Consider the following 16,117-nt stretch of genomic DNA (forward strand, 5'->3'; position numbering starts at 1 on the left):
ACATGCTCGGCTGCGTTGTCTTTAAAGAAGGAATCTACATATCTCTGTGTTTAACTAAATTGTTAATGTTTGTGCATCCGTTAATATGTCGCTACCTCCTCCTGTCTAGATCCGCTGTGAGGGGATCCGTCTCTTCCTGCTGTGGTTGCAGGCCCTGAGGGACAACTGTGCAGAGGAGCAGTTCCTTATCTTTGCCTGTCTGGTGCCAGGATTCCCTGCTGTGCCCTCCTCCAGAGGGCCCTGCACCCTTGACACCATCATTTACAACCCCTTCTCCAACCCCCCTGATGGTGAATATGAATGCTTCTACACGTGTGAATTTGTAAACACTTGAAGATGTTCATACAGCCTGTGTTGTCATAGAGGTCATCTAAAACGTTCTAAACTGACATTGGATTGTGTGGGTTCCTTTTTTAGTGGAGAGCTCTTGTTTTCCTGCACTTAACTTCGGGTCTTTGTATCTGTTGATCTGAGCAGCCAAGGTGGTGCCTGAAGAGATTACCCCGCTGGTTCCGGCTGTGGTAGGAGAAAAGGTTGTGGATGACCAGACCAGTTATGTCCTCGAAACCCTGCTCAAGTACATGGTCATCCAGGTAATAACTGATTATGCTAGGAAATTTGCCAGATAATGCTGCGGGCCCAATGTGTACGGGCTTCATTTTTTGTCCTTGCTTGCTTTAGACCAGTTGCCACATTGAAATGATTTAATCCATCGTTTGAATTTTACAGCACCCTGGTAGGAGGGGGCTCCCAAAAAGAAAAACAATCTGAGCAAACACTGTTAATCGTGGCAAATATGCATCACCTGTAGATGGAAAATATCCCACCTCGATGTATATGTACGGTTGGTAATCCCTGTCTTGTGCAACAGTGGGATGGAAACTAAATACAATATCAGTTGTTAAGTGTGTAAAGTTAAAGTCTGTTATTCTTATGTGTACCTAGCCCAAACCATTTTCCCTCTATAGACTTTTTGTTAGAGCAACCTTCAGAGTATTGTGTTGCAAACAATGTACTGTCACAGTCAGAGTGATGCTAGAACCATCTCCTCTCCCTGTAGCATGACCTTGTCTGCCTTTGTGCTCCGTCTGCCAGGCATCCAGTTTAGAATGGAGGAACAAAGAGAACCAGGACACAGGCTTCAGGTTTCTCTTCAGCCTTTTCAAGAAGTACTACCTTCCACATCTGTTCCCCTCCTTCACCAAGCTTACAAATCTCTACAAGCCTTTATTAGGTAAGATGACATATAGAATATAGATACATATTTGCCTCTTGTACTGAAGCCTTTTCAAAGTGAGTATTCTGTATGGTATATGTATGTATGTACACATACTGTACACTGTAAATGCAGGAGCTGCTGTTCGGGTTGAAAAATCTTTTATTCAGAAAACTAGCATAGCTGTGTTGTTTATGTGTGTTACAGTTCATTCTGTGAGGTGTAGTCATACATTACCAGCAGTGGTTTAAATCTGGACAATTGACAGCTTTGTTTTTAGATCATTACATGCAGAATCACTGCTTAAACAATATTCTGAGTGAGCAAATTTTGATTCAGATGAAAAATCAACACATCTGGAGTTTACGTTTTATCTTTTTGTCTGTCTCACTTCTTCTTTTGTCCTTTTTCAACCTCCCCTTTGTCACCATCCTTTATTCTTCATCCCACTGCATTGCTCAATTAGACCTCCCCCACCACAGACCAAAACCCCTGTATGTGCCAGTGACGCGGAACAATGAGAGCACCTTCTGCACCAGGGACCAGTACCTGGCACCCCGTGTGGCCTTCATCACCTGGCTTGTCACCTTCTTCCTGGAGAAGAAGTATGTCAGCAGTGCTGCTGCAGCGCAGAGCGCCAAGAACGGCACTGAGGTCATTCCCAAACTCATCCAGGTGAGCATGACGGTACCATTCTGTTGTTTTCTCATAGTGTCATTATGGATGGAGGAGGTAGGCTTTTATGAAGGTATTTTTGCAGTAAAGCCCCTTAGCACATGTGTCCAGGTGTCTTTATACCGAGACAACAGCCTATGTTTTTGAGAAAATATTCACACACATCAATATCAACAATTAATCCTGTAAAATACTGTGGTACACATTACATGTTGTGAAATTCACTCCCATTTGTTGCAGTGCGATGTGGTGCAAACATGTTGATGCAAATGTATCAAGAAGAGTAGAGTCACAGACAAGATCTGCTGTTAAATCAATTTTTATTCATAAATCTTTTGTTGGTGCTGAAAAATCATGACCAACAAGACTCAATGAAGTCCCATATTTTATATGTAAGTGTTTAAAATAATAAATGGTGCAGTATATTTCTTGTTTAAACAGATTGACAGTTATCATTTGGAGAAAAAGAGGGGAATTAAATGCAAAATAAGTATTATTATGATTACATTGAAGTGAGAATTTTACGGTAATGAACAACACAGTTGCTCATTCCCCATAAAAGCAACAATCAAACACAACTATTTGACTAAGGAATTTCTATTCACAGAGACTGTAGCGACTTATTATTTAACTGCAGAGGCAGCCTTGTAGCATACTAAAGGACTCTCATTTCTCACGGTGTCTCTGTGGTGCCCAGACTGTCACTGCAGGCAGTAGCAGCCAGGAGAAGGAGAAGGATAAAACATCCGATGGGGATACGAATGGGCCAGCAGGGGAGCCTGAGAAGAGCCACTCCAACAGCAGCACGCTGTCAGATCGACGGCCCAGCGATTCCAGTTTGTGTAGCATAGAGGAGGAGCACCGCTATGTCTACGACATGGTGCACGCCATCCTGCTGTCCACCAGGGACAATGTGAATTTTGTCAACGAGGTCTTCCACCAGGTACAGGGGGATGCCAAGCAATATTTATTTAATTGATATTAACAATTTCATTTGGGGTCACAATTTTAACGCAGACTGCATGGTGACACTGTGAAAACCTGTGCTGTGTTGCCCTCTGCTGGCCGTTTGTTAACATAACTTTAAGATCCCTCCTACTGCCAGCTTGCCATTTAAAACCATTCCATGTCCTTCCTCCTAAGGCCTTCCTGCTGCCGTCCTGCGAGGCATCAGCAACTAGGAAGGTGATCAAAGTATACAGGAAGTGGATCCTGCAGGAGAGGGCCTGCTTCATGACAGAGCCTGACACAACTGCCCACACAGATGAAGTGGATGACAGCTCTGAACAAACACTCAGCGCAGAAACTAACAGCATGCACACACAGGTGAAACCTCTGGCACAGACAGCCAAAGTTTTTGTTAAACAACACATTTTATATGTGAAAAGAAGTATGGATGTTAAGAATAAGTAGTTTGCGTATTACATCATTGCAATTGGACAGATTTTAAGGTCATTCTATTTAATTTAAAAATGCTGAGTTGTTGAGTTTAACTGTATGATTCTACATTTGATGGAAATGATATGATTATATGACATACCTTTGAATCACGTCATTAGAAAACACACACACACACACGCTCACACACTATGGGGTCTCAGAATAGCATCAATGAGCAAGTTAATACCATAGGATGTTTATTATTAACAAACGATCTTTTCTAGTATTCGAGTATAGTCTGTGTCTTGATATCTTAGCATATGTCCACTGATCAATCGACTGGCCTGCCTTGTCTTCTACCAGACGTTACAGAGTCATGGCCACAAGCGGACGTCCAGCTGGGGGAGGACTTACTCGTTCAGCAGCGCCATTAGTCGGGGCTTCCTCACCGAGGAGCAGAACAGGGACGTCAAGGCTGGTATCCAGCCCACACTACAGGTCTGTGTCTATGTTCTGAGTTGTGTTTTTATCCTGAGATCACAGCATTTGGTGATTAGAATCAACAGGACTTATCGTATGCACTGTCTATCATCACTGTTGTCTTGCTTACTTTGCCTTTACTGTTTGCTCATCTTTACTCTGTCTTCATGCATGTAGGTGTTCCTGACCAACTCATCCAATGTGTTCCTGTTAGAGCCATGCCAGGATGTACCTAAACTCCTGGACAACCAGGTTGAGGTGTGCAAGGGTGTTCTCAGCATCTACCGGCACATGATCATGGAGCACACCATGAACACACAGACATGGTCAGCGAGATATTCACATGCACGTCTAGCCATTCCTTCATCACTCTTATTTGATGATTCTTCATCGCTTAACTGTTTTTTTTGTCTGCGCTGTTTGGATTTCCTCTCTTGTGTTCTCCAGGGAGCAGATGCTGCAGGTACTGTTAAGGATCACGGAGGCAGTGATGAAGAGGCCACAGGAAAACCAAAGAAAAGACAGCTTTGCTGAAAGTTTAGCATCTATACTCTTTAGGGTATGTCTACAGATGCTTCTTTTTACATTAACCGATAAACAAGGTATTTAATCATATGAGAAAAAAATGTGTGTGTGTATATGTGTGTGTGTGTGTGTTGGATGGATTGGTTGTTGAAAAAAGGCAAAGAGACACTATACCAAATGAGATATGTCAGTGTGAGAATTCTGCTGTCACATCTTATCTGCGGCTGGAATTCATAGCTGCGACCGTGTCCATCAATGCTAATTCGTCTTTCCTTGTCTCATCTTGCATTCAGACCATCATTGTGGCGTGGGTGCGAGCCAACCTGTGTGTATTTATCTCCCGGGAGCTATGGGACGAGCTGCTGGCAGTGCTGTCCTCTCTTACCTGCTGGGAGGAGCTGGTGACAGAGTGGGCCAGCATCATGGACTCGCTCACGGCTGTGCTGGCACGCTCCGTTTATGGCCTGGACATGGCCAACCTGCCTCTGGACAAACTCAGCGAACAGAAGGAGAAGAAGCAGAGAGGACGTGGTGAGAGGCAGAAATTGGGAGGGAAAAAATGGGTATTGGGATGGCTAGAATTTGGGTGAAAAAAATGTTTGAAATTGACTTATTTCTGGTTCTGGTTACTTTACAGGTGAGCCTTATTTTTACCTACCTTTGATTTTATGATGTTTGGTTGTGTTATTTTTCTTTCACTTTGCCATGCAAAAGTCATTTCTGTCCAAAGGGGGATATGTGTGTGAATACTTTTTACAGGCCCTGTATTTCTCATGTGGTGTATTAGAGAGCATCTACCTAAAGAACCTGAGTTGATCAAAATAATATTGTATTGCAGCTGACCTGTTCTGAGTAGCTTCAGTTAGTGAACATACATGTATGTCACTGAATTAAAGTTAAACAAATAATTTGTGCATCATGACTCCTTGCTCAAAAAAACATGGCCTTTCAGATAGCTGTTCAGTGCTGACATTTAGTTAGTTGATTGATTAGTCAACAAGCAGAAATTGAATCAATTAAATTAGACAATAATGATAATCAATTAATTGATTCAATCTTTCATTAACAAAAAAAAAAGAAAAGCTCAGCATTTCCAATTTAGATTTTTCTCTGTTTTGTGTCATTGTAAATTGAATACCTTTTGGATATTAGACTGTTTCAACAATACACCTGTGACATATAAAACATCCATCCATCAGTGTGCCCTCTTTTCTGCCTGAAGGTCTTTTTTGACACTACCACTGGTGGGCGCCGTTGTCAGAAATGTTCAAATCCTACACATTGGAGCTCTAAGTGTGTACTTCACATTGAGCATATGCTAGTTCAGATAATACCCACACTACTTGCTATTTGTATTGACAGCCACTACGACAGTGTGTGGACATTATATTCAAATAACACGTTTTCTAAGGCTTAAAGATACCATAACCAAAATGATCCTTTAGGCACTCTGTATTGCTTAAAACATTTGCATGTCAGTAGAGGTTGCTGGTGCTAAACCCAAACATAAATATGATTTTTTTTTTGTTTGTTTTTTAAAGTACACTGACACCTCAGTAATCAGCATGTGTTCTCTGCATGTCAGGAGTGTTCCAGGACCCTCAGAAGGCAGCAGCAGTTGCACGGTCCTTCTCACTGAGTTGGAGGAACCAAGGGGAGCAGGGCGGGCCAGGAGTTCAGGAGCCCATGAGGATTCGCTCCGCCACCACATCGGGAGCTCCCGGTGTAGAGAAAGCCCGTAACAACGTCCGGCAGAAAGCCTCTGGTAAGTACCTGTAATATTAGTGATAACAGTATTACTGCCGCATGTCACTATACCATCAAAGCAGGCAAGAATAAAATACAAAGGGGGGGCTTTTATAAGAGCCTCTGAATGTATGACCTATTCTATACCGTGCTGTGTTAATCTTCTGGCTTTGTGTGGGTCAACAACACAGTACTGATAAGCTTCTGGAGCACAGCCTCAGACCACATGGTTTATCAGAACTATTGACTGTGTGTGAAAGCCTTCGGACAGGTCCATGTGTACGCTAGCCCAGGTGTCGCTGAAAGGCCCAGCACCAAAGACAAAGAGGCCAACAGATGGCCCCCATTGTTCCCCTAACATGTCACTGGCCAATGTCAACATGTTTCCATGTCAGCTCGATTGCAGGCATACAGCACGACCCCCCCTCCGACAGCATGTCAAAGGCCAGCTTTGGACACTCATTGTCATTAGCTCAATTCAGACGCTACAAGCACCCCTTATCTGATGGGAATGTGGCAGGCTAATTATAAGTTGAGCTGGAAGGCAGTAGAGTAGTAACTAGCTGCAGTCCCTGTCTTGCTTGTCTTAATTTAGTCTAGACAGAATCTTAATGTGGAGGATAAAAGACAGAGATGATCCCTTTTCGCTTCGTGGCCTTCCACCCCTCCAATTACCACCAACTAAAATGGCGAGCTTGTTGAGCTAGAGCAGATGTATTTGTGCCTGAAGGATGAAGTCTTAGAAGGTGTGTGCGTGTGCACGTGTGGGTGTGCTGACACATCTATTATATGTCTCGTGCGCATGTTAATGCACCTATTCTGTTAGTCTGTTTATTTGTATCTGCATTCAAGCAAAGATGGACATTAAACACTACCGCTTCAAATTCCCTTCCCTTTCTTTCGCCTAATTGGATTTCTCCCACATTGATCTTCAAAGGCCCGACAGCCCTCCTCCCTACTCCTCAAGAGAAGGCCCACACATGAATTGCACGGCAGTTTTTGATAGTTTCATTAAGAGTGTAATTAATGCTCATTAATATGCATAAATGGGAAGCAGTGGTGGGCTGTAGCAGAGACGATGTATCTCTCTCACTGAAAGGCATAATTAAAGTGTGCTGAAAACAGAGAATAGAACTGTCCTCTTTCATTGCTCTCTTTGAGATTAAGCCTGAAGTGCTATCCAGACACAATGGCAATGCCTCAGCATTGACAACTGTCAAAACTTGCCTGTACTTGGACATGCAAATACAAACTAATATTGTTCTGAGATCTTGTCTTGATTATAGAGAAAAAGACTCAATATTTCATTATGGCACTCATTAGGCTTCTTCAATTACAGAGACCCAGTTGCACGTGCTCTCACTCTGCTATTGCTGGGAAGGTTTTGCCTTTACTATTTTGTGTCTAAATTATAATAAGGTTACGTAACTTAGTCAGAAATAAGATAAAAATTTGTACCTTTGGCCTATACATGATTAATTCTTTTCCTGTGTTTTGGTGCGCCGTTTAGATAAAGCATCCTAATTAAAAGACAAAATCGTCCCATTATCCTTTTGTCCTAAATTTAGAAGAACTGAATACACTAGTCTAAGACACAAAAACAACACACAACATATGTCTTACCACAGGGTTTTGCTTAATTAATTAAAAAGTATGTGATCATTTTAAACAGCAGATTTGTCAGCAGTATTGTTAAGTGCCAAGTGACCAAAGTTTTCTCTAAGGGCCATATGAGGTCATTTATAATTTGATCAGTGTCAGTGTCTACTCTCATGTGAGCCCACATGGATGTATAAGACAGCACCAGTCTAAACTTGAGAAAGAAAAAGAAGCCTTTTAGCAATGTTCACATATTTTTTCTTTTTACTGTTTATCTTATTTTATTGTATTTTGGGTATTTCATAACAGTTTTGTGCTGATTTGTGTCTTATATAAATCAAAAAATTAAAACTTTTTATAGTTTTTAAAACTCTCAAATATCAATACCCATCCAGCCATGTTTTTTTTGTTGTTTTTTTTACTGGGAAAGAAACAACTCACATTTTATTTTATTTTTTGCATTTATGCCAGATTTACAAGAAGGCAGGTATGATTAAGAATTTGCGGTAGCAGTGTCATGAAGTTCATTAAGCTTCTCCTCACTCAACAGCTTTCAAAATTGTGTGCGTTTTTTAAGGGAGTCTGGGGATATTGCAGTGACTAATTCAGTAGTGAAATTAGTAGAAACAGATGGTGTATTCACAATCATCTGCTCCTTATCTTGGCAGGTAAGAGAGCCCAAACACGTGATTTGCACTGCAGTGGCCCATGACACATTTGTGTACACACTGCTGAAAGACATACGTGTCCCAGACCACCTCTGAATGTTGTCTGAGAGATCAGATCTCAATGCATCCTCAGTGCGTCTTGGGTGCTTTCACACCCGTACAAGGAGCTGTCGACTTGTGATTGGATCACCCAAAATCTTTGTTAACACCCGGTGTAAACTGTTGGTTTTAACTTTTTTTTCTTCATGTTATTTGCAGTTCTTTCTCACAGCCACAGTCTACTTTTCGTTGTTGTTCTCTCATTCATTAGGTCAAGCTCTGGTTCTGCTGTGCTGTATTTAGTCCACTTTCCTGATCAGGAATGTTTTTATTCATTGAAGTACTTTTGTAGCGCTCTGTACTTTGCTGTTAATACTGTCTTCTTCCCTTCACTTCTTTTCTGTTTCCACTGTCTTTCTTCTTCTTTCCTTTCCCCTGATGGAAGCTAAGCGAAGCCAGTCCATCAGCAACTGTGTTCATCTATACGAGGCTTTGCCCACTACTAAAAGCGTTCCTATGCTGCTCCACACTGTGAGCTCTTTTTTGCCTGGTATCTCTTCTGGTAACTCTGCTTGCTCTCACAGACTCTCAGGTAAAGTGTATTCTGAGAGCTGCATGTGTTTTGTGTGTTTGTGTCCTCCGCCCTGCCTTTCCATCCATGTGTCACTATCTGTCATATGCCCCCAGTCTCTGTGTCTGTTGTGACAGTATTTCGAGCAGAGGGGTTTTTGTCTTAACAGGTACTTGAGCCTGTCTTGTGCTTACTTTTTGAAAAATGTAAAAATCTCTGAGGCATCCCTGCATTGTATAGGAGAACAGTCTATAGCAAGAGTATGTCTGCATCATCACTGTGTGCATGTCCTAATTTCTCTCCAGTGTTCTCATGAATGTGTCAAGTCTTCAAATCCCTAAAAATAACAAATGATATATCTTGGTGTGTTTACATTCGACAGTTTGAGTTCGTTTTTTTTGTTGTTGTTGTTTGGGTCCTGCCTAACAAGCGTCTTATTTGCTCCTGTCTGTCAGATGTGGAGGAGTGTCAGCTGTCAGAATGTGGAGGAGAGGAGGAGCTGGGAGGCGTGGATAGCCCTCTGCCACGTAGCAGCAGCACCTCAGACATCACCCAACAACTGTCTGACACTTTACCAGGTATATACAATCCCCCACATGTTTCATCCCTGATCGGGACTGAAACAACACCCTCACAGTGTATTCAGCTGAGCTACCTGTAAGCCATCAGGTAACTGAGATTCCACTTTATGTAATCACAGCCTGTACAGTTTACTGCAGTCGAATACAATCACAATAAATTAATCTTTATTAAGCCTTTTTCTGTTCAGTGTTTGTTGTCATTGGGTCACATATTATAGATGTGTAAGCCATAGTTAGTGGTGGTGGAATAGTATTAGACTGGGGTCTAGAATCTGAGGTAATACTTTGATAGATACATATTACAATATTGTGGATTTATAAATGTATGTTTAGATGTGACATCTGCCGAGTTTTATATATAGAATTAAACATTTGATATGGATCCTGCATCTCTTCATGAGGGTGATTGGCAGGCATATACAATGTATTCTTATATCCCTTTTGATGCATTTTTATGTCATTTAGCTGTTTTATTAGTTTATTCGGCAGGGGCCGTGCTCATTAATCATCAAATGACAGAATTGTAAATGAGCCAGAGTTTGCCTTGAAGTCTTCATCTATTGTCCCTACCCGGATATTAAAAAGGAACACAGTTTGCCTATCCAATTAAACTCAAGAACATAATTGTAGTAGTAAATAGAAAAAAAGCTTTTTAAGATAACTCTATCTTGGTTTCTCTGTCTGTTTATGATATCCTCTGTTGCACCTCAGGCCAGAAGAGAGAGTCCTCCCCTACTTCCTGTGGCTCTGATAGCAGGACATCTGAGGCGAGGAGAGACAGCAATGAGCCACCAGTGGTGAGAGGAATATTCTTGTACAATAGTATTATGTCAAATTAATTCAATAAGATTTGCCCTTACAAGTATCTCTATTTTAAAGGTGCAGTGTGATATAGGTGTTTGGTTTACAATGTTTTATAAAAATGAAATAACATTATTGACAGCATGTGAAGAAGTAACACTTTAAACAGTATGTCAAAGACATCTATGTAATGTGTTGCAGAGTTATCTACTGAAGTTAGCATGCTAACCAGCTAGCTGCGGCCCGCCCTGTCTTATGATACCACTTTATACCTCAAGAGGCGATAGATCTATAGGTCCCGTATAGTTTTAGCTGGGAGATTTATGTGAGTTTGCTACGTCAAGAAAGGAAATATTTTCATTTTTTTAAACAGAAAAGTGCAACCAGACACCTTCTGAATTCAAGTTTCTCTGTTTGACTGAACTAAGGTGAAACTTAACTGACAAATTAACTCATCGTAAATTCATTCACACTCGACAGAAGTGTGATCATCAAAAATTGTCCCTGAGTCCTGGTGAGAGCAGCTGATCAGCAGTGTTTTCCTTGTTGACAAACTGGCCTCCGTTAGTCACAGCGGCTGTATTCAGTACCGATCCGGCTGTGTTTACTGGGAGGCTGCTGAGCCTGGTTCTGTTGCCTGCGATGTAAACACCAACAATCCCCCGGTGCAAGCTCTTGGACTTCAGTCAGCCAATTGGGGCACTACCTACATGGTTATATGAGCTAACTAGCTATGGGCAGCTAATAGCTACAGCCAAAGATAACTACAGCCAAGAGTATAGTGTGCAGCAGTTGGCGGTTACTCTGGTGATATGGTGGCCAGTTCTTTCACATTACACCTTTAAATCATTTGTTTCTGTATTCCTAGATCCTGATCCAGCGAAGCAGCAGTCCAGCTGAGACTGAGTACAATGCAGAGGGACAAACAAACTACACAAGACCCAAGCTCAGAGAGAAAAGTTAGCGATCACATCATTAATTATTTCTTTAAAATGAGGGTTAGGGGTTTGAATTCAAAATTCATCAGATAAATCAAATTCTTAAGTATCAATTAGAGCCTAATCATTGCACACATTGATCGTTTTCCTTACACAACCAGTACCATCCGTCTCACACTTTTTATGTTCTTTATCCATGTCATTCACCCACCCTACCTAGGTGAGAGTATTAGCAGTGAGACATCCAACGGCTACGTCAACGAAGCTGAAGTTACCTGGCAGGCCTTTGATGAGGAGGCTGACACTCAGTCCACGCAGTCAGCCCACATGGACGTGACAACCGACCCCCAGAGCCAGGGCAGTCTGCTGCTCAGCCACAATGAGGCTCTAGCAGGTATTGGGACCGATCAGAGCTCACCGAGAGCACCTAAAACAGATGTTGATCCTGTATTTATTCCAGATGTTAATGTATTTTACGATTTAACTGCAATCATTGAATTGCAACAAAATAACCTTAGATAAGCTCTAAGACTTGTGCGGTTGATTAGTAGACAGAGGCAATGTAGAAGCCAATTTTAAAGAACCGGCCAGGGAGGAAGCGGGAAGGGGAACGTAGATACAGTCTTTTCTCTGGCTTCTTCTTTTTTACTTTTTTGGGTCAGTGTCATTTGAATAATTGTATTTAGTCAAGAAAAAAATCTCTCAGAGCAATCCCAAACATTCAGCACAGAGGCAAAATGAGTTGAAGGAGTTCAGCAGTTCAGCAGGTTCATCTGAGTTGTGTCCCATCTGGGGTTTTGGTGCCTGCTATAACATCACTCATGATGGATTAGTCATAGCCAGGTAGAGTGATCCAGTAAAGAAACTTGACCCGCATGTCAGCATCTGCTACAGTACGTCTGTGGCTAAGCCATTTAATCTTTTAGAGCTGTCGACATTGTGTGTGAATGTCGTGAAGGGAGAGTGACCTGTGGTCCACAGTTTGAATTCGACAGAACTGTGGCGTTGTGGTTGTTAGTGCAGTTTTTATTTTCATAGGAAAATAATCATGATATTCCTTCTGCTTTAAACCCTTCGGCTAGTAGTTTACACGCCCCCCACCCAACCCCCTCCCCAATTTTATGTGAACACCGCCTTGTCCTACATTGTGATCACATTGAAGTTGTCACTCTTCCTTTGTCCCTGTGCTCGCTTCCTCAAACCCAATTTTTATCCCTTTCCCCTTGCTGTTTTTAGGTCCTGAGTGTGCCCTCCCTCCCCACTCTGCACCCCCGTCCTACCACTACCACAACCACTACCACTACCCCCAGAACCCGCCTGCCTCACCAGCCCTGCTGGTGCACACAGAGTGCCCGCGGGATTGCCCCCTGGACGACACCATGCATCAGTCTGTCTTACACATGCCACATCACTTGGGTACTGCTCCCCAGCTGCTACTCATCATATAGACCATATATAGTCCCCATTTACCATTGACTCTCCATGCTCTGTATTTTCCTCCTTAACTTCCGTTGCTTACATTACACTTATCCATGCTTTTGTTGAATTTTTTTTATTCTACCATACCGCAGATCTGGATCAGTTGTTCGATTTGATACATTTTGCTCAAAGAGCAGAAAAATCGTTCCTTCAACAATCACCTCAAATCTGCTCCACTATCCACGCTATCCATGTCTGTCTTTCCCAAGCCTTAACACTCCCTCTACTCCCCATTGGTCTTCTGCTGCCCACTAGGTAGCACTGTCCTCCCACAATTCAACCCGAGTTCATTTGGATGATGCATGCAACTTGTGTCTTTTTCCCAAAAGTGTTTCAGTGCTTTGATCAATTTCAGTGGGCTAAGATCTTTGTGCTCGGATGCATTTGGGAAAATGCACAGGGAGACTGCGAATTTGGTCAACAACTGCTCAAACAACGACAGGATGTCTTTGAGGATTTATTCATCTTCCATGTTTTACATAGTCTAAAAGTCCAAAATTTTAAAATACTTTTAGGAGAGCTGTTGTGCATTTGTTGACCGAATCTCATATCCCCTATGAAATTAAATTTGACTTGTGTTGTATTAGGTACCAAAGCTACAAATCTGGGCGTTACCAAATATTTTATTCTCTATCCTAAACCACCCCAAACTCTCTCTCTGACCATGCAGACAGTAGTGAGTGTCTGGCTGATGATGTCAGCATCATTGCGGGTGGGACCCTGACTGGTTGGCATGCTGATTCGGCCTTCGTCCTGTGGAGAAGGATTTTGGGTATCCTAGGAGATGTCAACAGCATCCGCTGCCCCAAAATCCATGCCAAGGTCTTTTCCTATCTTTATGAGCTCTGGCACAAGCTCGCCAAGGTAAGTTGGGGAGTAAAAAAACACCACCATAGAAGCGTTTTTTGTGGATGTTGTTTTTATTGACTCAAAGTGAGTTTGCTTACAGATCCGGGACAACCTTGGGATCAGTGTGGACAACCAGTCTTCTCCTCCCCAGCCTGCCTTCATCCCTCCTATTCGAATGCTGGCCCCCTGGCTCTTTAAGGTATCACCAACACAGGACACAGCAGACAACATTTAGAAAACAATAGTCACAATGATGACATACTTTTAATATAAAAAAAATTGAACTGGGGTAAGATTGAAAGTGAGTTCGAGTTTGATAGATATAGAATGAATAATCACATCTGTTAAATCTAAATAAGTCTTATTCAACATCTGATACCTAATCACATTGTTTAAGCCAAACTATGAAAACAAAAATGTTGCAAATTAAAGTAAACACGCTGATGGAGAAAAGCGACAGAATTGCTCAACTTCTTGAACCTCCGTCCTCCTCTTTTCCACAGGCCACCATGCTGCCCGCTGAGTACAAGGCTGGCAAGTTGCAGGCCTACAAGCTCATCTGTGAGATGATGACCAGGCACCAGGATGTGCTCCCCAACAGTGATTTCTTGGTGCACCTCTACCATGTCATGCACAAGGGCATCACCAGCGATGACCAGGTACAGCCAGCAGGTGGCACCTACAGTAATTCTGCCAGTTGTTGTATTTTTCACCACCAGATGGCAGACCAAACACACTGATATGATGTACAAGCAGTGGCCCTGTTAAAAAACTGGAAATGATGGTTTGTTGGTAGATGGCAGATTGTTAGTTGCCAATTTGCCATCTACTTTTTCCTGTGGGATGTGACTCAGTGATTGCTATTCACCTGTTAGTTCTTGATGCAATTCAGGTAAACCCATGACATCATCTAGACCTAACATGTGTCCAGTTCTTTTGACGCAGAGGGTCATATGGGTACACTGCCAGTGTAAGATTGTTATGGCTTCGTTTCAGGTGGTAATTTTGAAGACTGTGTGCCAACCAGTGGTGATGAAGAATGCTTCGGTGTTTTGGCATCTTCCACCTCTTCTAGCCACACCCTTCCTCGTACTGTATTTAAATCTGGCCTTGCTCCATTCCTTCCAGACGAAGCTGAGTGGAGATGAATGGAGTCCCCCAAAACAAAGGACAGGGATAAAAGTCTTTGTGGGTGGGGGGTGTTTTGGATGCAAGTGTGTGTGTGTGTATATGTATGCCCTCCTGGCTGGGTTTCTATTGCGCCTTGGCAGTGCGACAAGCTTATTAGAATGTTTTCCATGTCGTTAAATAATGTTTTGAGCCCCTGCCGCGTATACGTGATTAATTAAGGATTGACGTCTGTCGCGCTCCGTTAGACTGACACGTCGGCCAGGGGCCCCGAGTTGGCCTGCCTGCCTGCCTGCCTGCCTGTCTGTGTGTATGCAAGTGTGTGAAGGAGCGGGAGGGGAGTCTGGGGAACGTACTGTAGAGTAGAGCAATGAGGGGGGCACACTGAGGGACGAGGCAACATTCTCCAGCTTTTGTTGTGGCTCTGTATAATGCGTCAGGGGGCCAGAGCCAGGCTGGCCACTGAAGCATGCTCAAATTGGCCGGAGAAAAGAGTCCTCACGCCACACAATAGAGGACAGCCGCACGCCTGCTTAACATAAGAAAGTGGCTCTTATTCTCCCCCTCCTCTCTTTGCCCGCAACCCCCACCCCATCCAAAAAAAGGAAAAAACATATACTTTTCCAGTCATATGTGTGTGTATATATGTAATTCCTATGTTTATTTTTTAAATAATTATTAATCTTTTTTCATTCACTAGTTTTTCAATTATTTACATGATTAAAGTAACCATTAGTACAAGCTGGTCTGCTAATCACTTAATATGATTGTGCATGTGCCATTAGTTAATTAAACATATGGTTTGTGTGTTAATATTGCTTTTGTTTCATTTTCTTTAGGCTACCTGTTTATCAAGTGGTGAGATCTGCCTTAAACAGTCTTGTTTTATAGACAGCCGGGGGAATCCCAGTGTAGATCCGCACCATTAAATCCAACTAAGCTTAGTTACTGCTCCTCGGGTTGTCCTACTGGAAGAGTATCAAGGTCAGGGTGATGATCAGGTTGTCTTTCTCTGGTCACTGCTCTCACAACGGCATCAGCATAGCACAGTGGCAGTATCTAAGAAGTGTACTGTCTGGTCTGTTTTTTAGTTTGCACCTATTCATTTTGCATAGGTGGAAGAACGATGCACACACACTTAAAACACCAGTTAATCATCCGTGGACTAACATATAACATGCTAGATACAAGTCGACAGTTTTTCTTACCTATGGTTTCAGAGCAAAACTAGCTCCTCCTGAATGTAGCTCATCTGCTAACTGCAAAAACAGAGGTTGTGTATAATTTATATACTGCCAGATGAAAATGTGACAGTTGACCCTCTAAGCCACAAACATGGCTGTTGATTAAACCTCTCACCTCATATTTATGCAGGTGGGTTACATCCCTTCCTAACACCTTGTGAAGGGGAAAACCCCAGATATCCATAGTGATTATAGTGG

The 16,117-nt window shown here is 42.5% G+C and overlaps 1 protein-coding gene across 4 annotated transcripts in view; it reads left to right on the forward strand.

The window, feature by feature from the left end:
• Window positions 1-16,117, forward strand: part of ralgapa2 (Ral GTPase activating protein catalytic subunit alpha 2) — an 84,905-nt gene that overhangs the window by 24,600 nt on the left and 44,188 nt on the right. For 3 of the 4 annotated variants that reach the window (XM_041953151.1, XM_041953153.1, XM_041953152.1), the window contains exons 6-24: window positions 110-290; window positions 478-593; window positions 1,096-1,234; window positions 1,683-1,891; window positions 2,589-2,834; window positions 3,035-3,217; window positions 3,635-3,769; window positions 3,929-4,077; window positions 4,199-4,310; window positions 4,570-4,807; window positions 5,862-6,041; window positions 9,355-9,477; window positions 10,192-10,277; window positions 11,150-11,240; window positions 11,440-11,613; window positions 12,456-12,635; window positions 13,369-13,562; window positions 13,648-13,746; window positions 14,051-14,206. In XM_041953151.1, coding sequence (XP_041809085.1) covers window positions 110-290; window positions 478-593; window positions 1,096-1,234; window positions 1,683-1,891; window positions 2,589-2,834; window positions 3,035-3,217; window positions 3,635-3,769; window positions 3,929-4,077; window positions 4,199-4,310; window positions 4,570-4,807; window positions 5,862-6,041; window positions 9,355-9,477; window positions 10,192-10,277; window positions 11,150-11,240; window positions 11,440-11,613; window positions 12,456-12,635; window positions 13,369-13,562; window positions 13,648-13,746; window positions 14,051-14,206 — 2,991 coding nt within the window. The remainder of the gene's footprint in view (window positions 1-109; window positions 291-477; window positions 594-1,095; window positions 1,235-1,682; window positions 1,892-2,588; window positions 2,835-3,034; window positions 3,218-3,634; window positions 3,770-3,928; window positions 4,078-4,198; window positions 4,311-4,569; window positions 4,808-5,861; window positions 6,042-9,354; window positions 9,478-10,191; window positions 10,278-11,149; window positions 11,241-11,439; window positions 11,614-12,455; window positions 12,636-13,368; window positions 13,563-13,647; window positions 13,747-14,050; window positions 14,207-16,117) is intronic. The other variant, XM_041953154.1, reaches the window with a different exon arrangement.

The sequence above is a fragment of the Chelmon rostratus genome, chromosome 15 (genome assembly GCF_017976325.1).
Source record: "Chelmon rostratus isolate fCheRos1 chromosome 15, fCheRos1.pri, whole genome shotgun sequence".
Taxonomy (NCBI): Eukaryota; Metazoa; Chordata; class Actinopteri; order Chaetodontiformes; family Chaetodontidae; genus Chelmon; species Chelmon rostratus.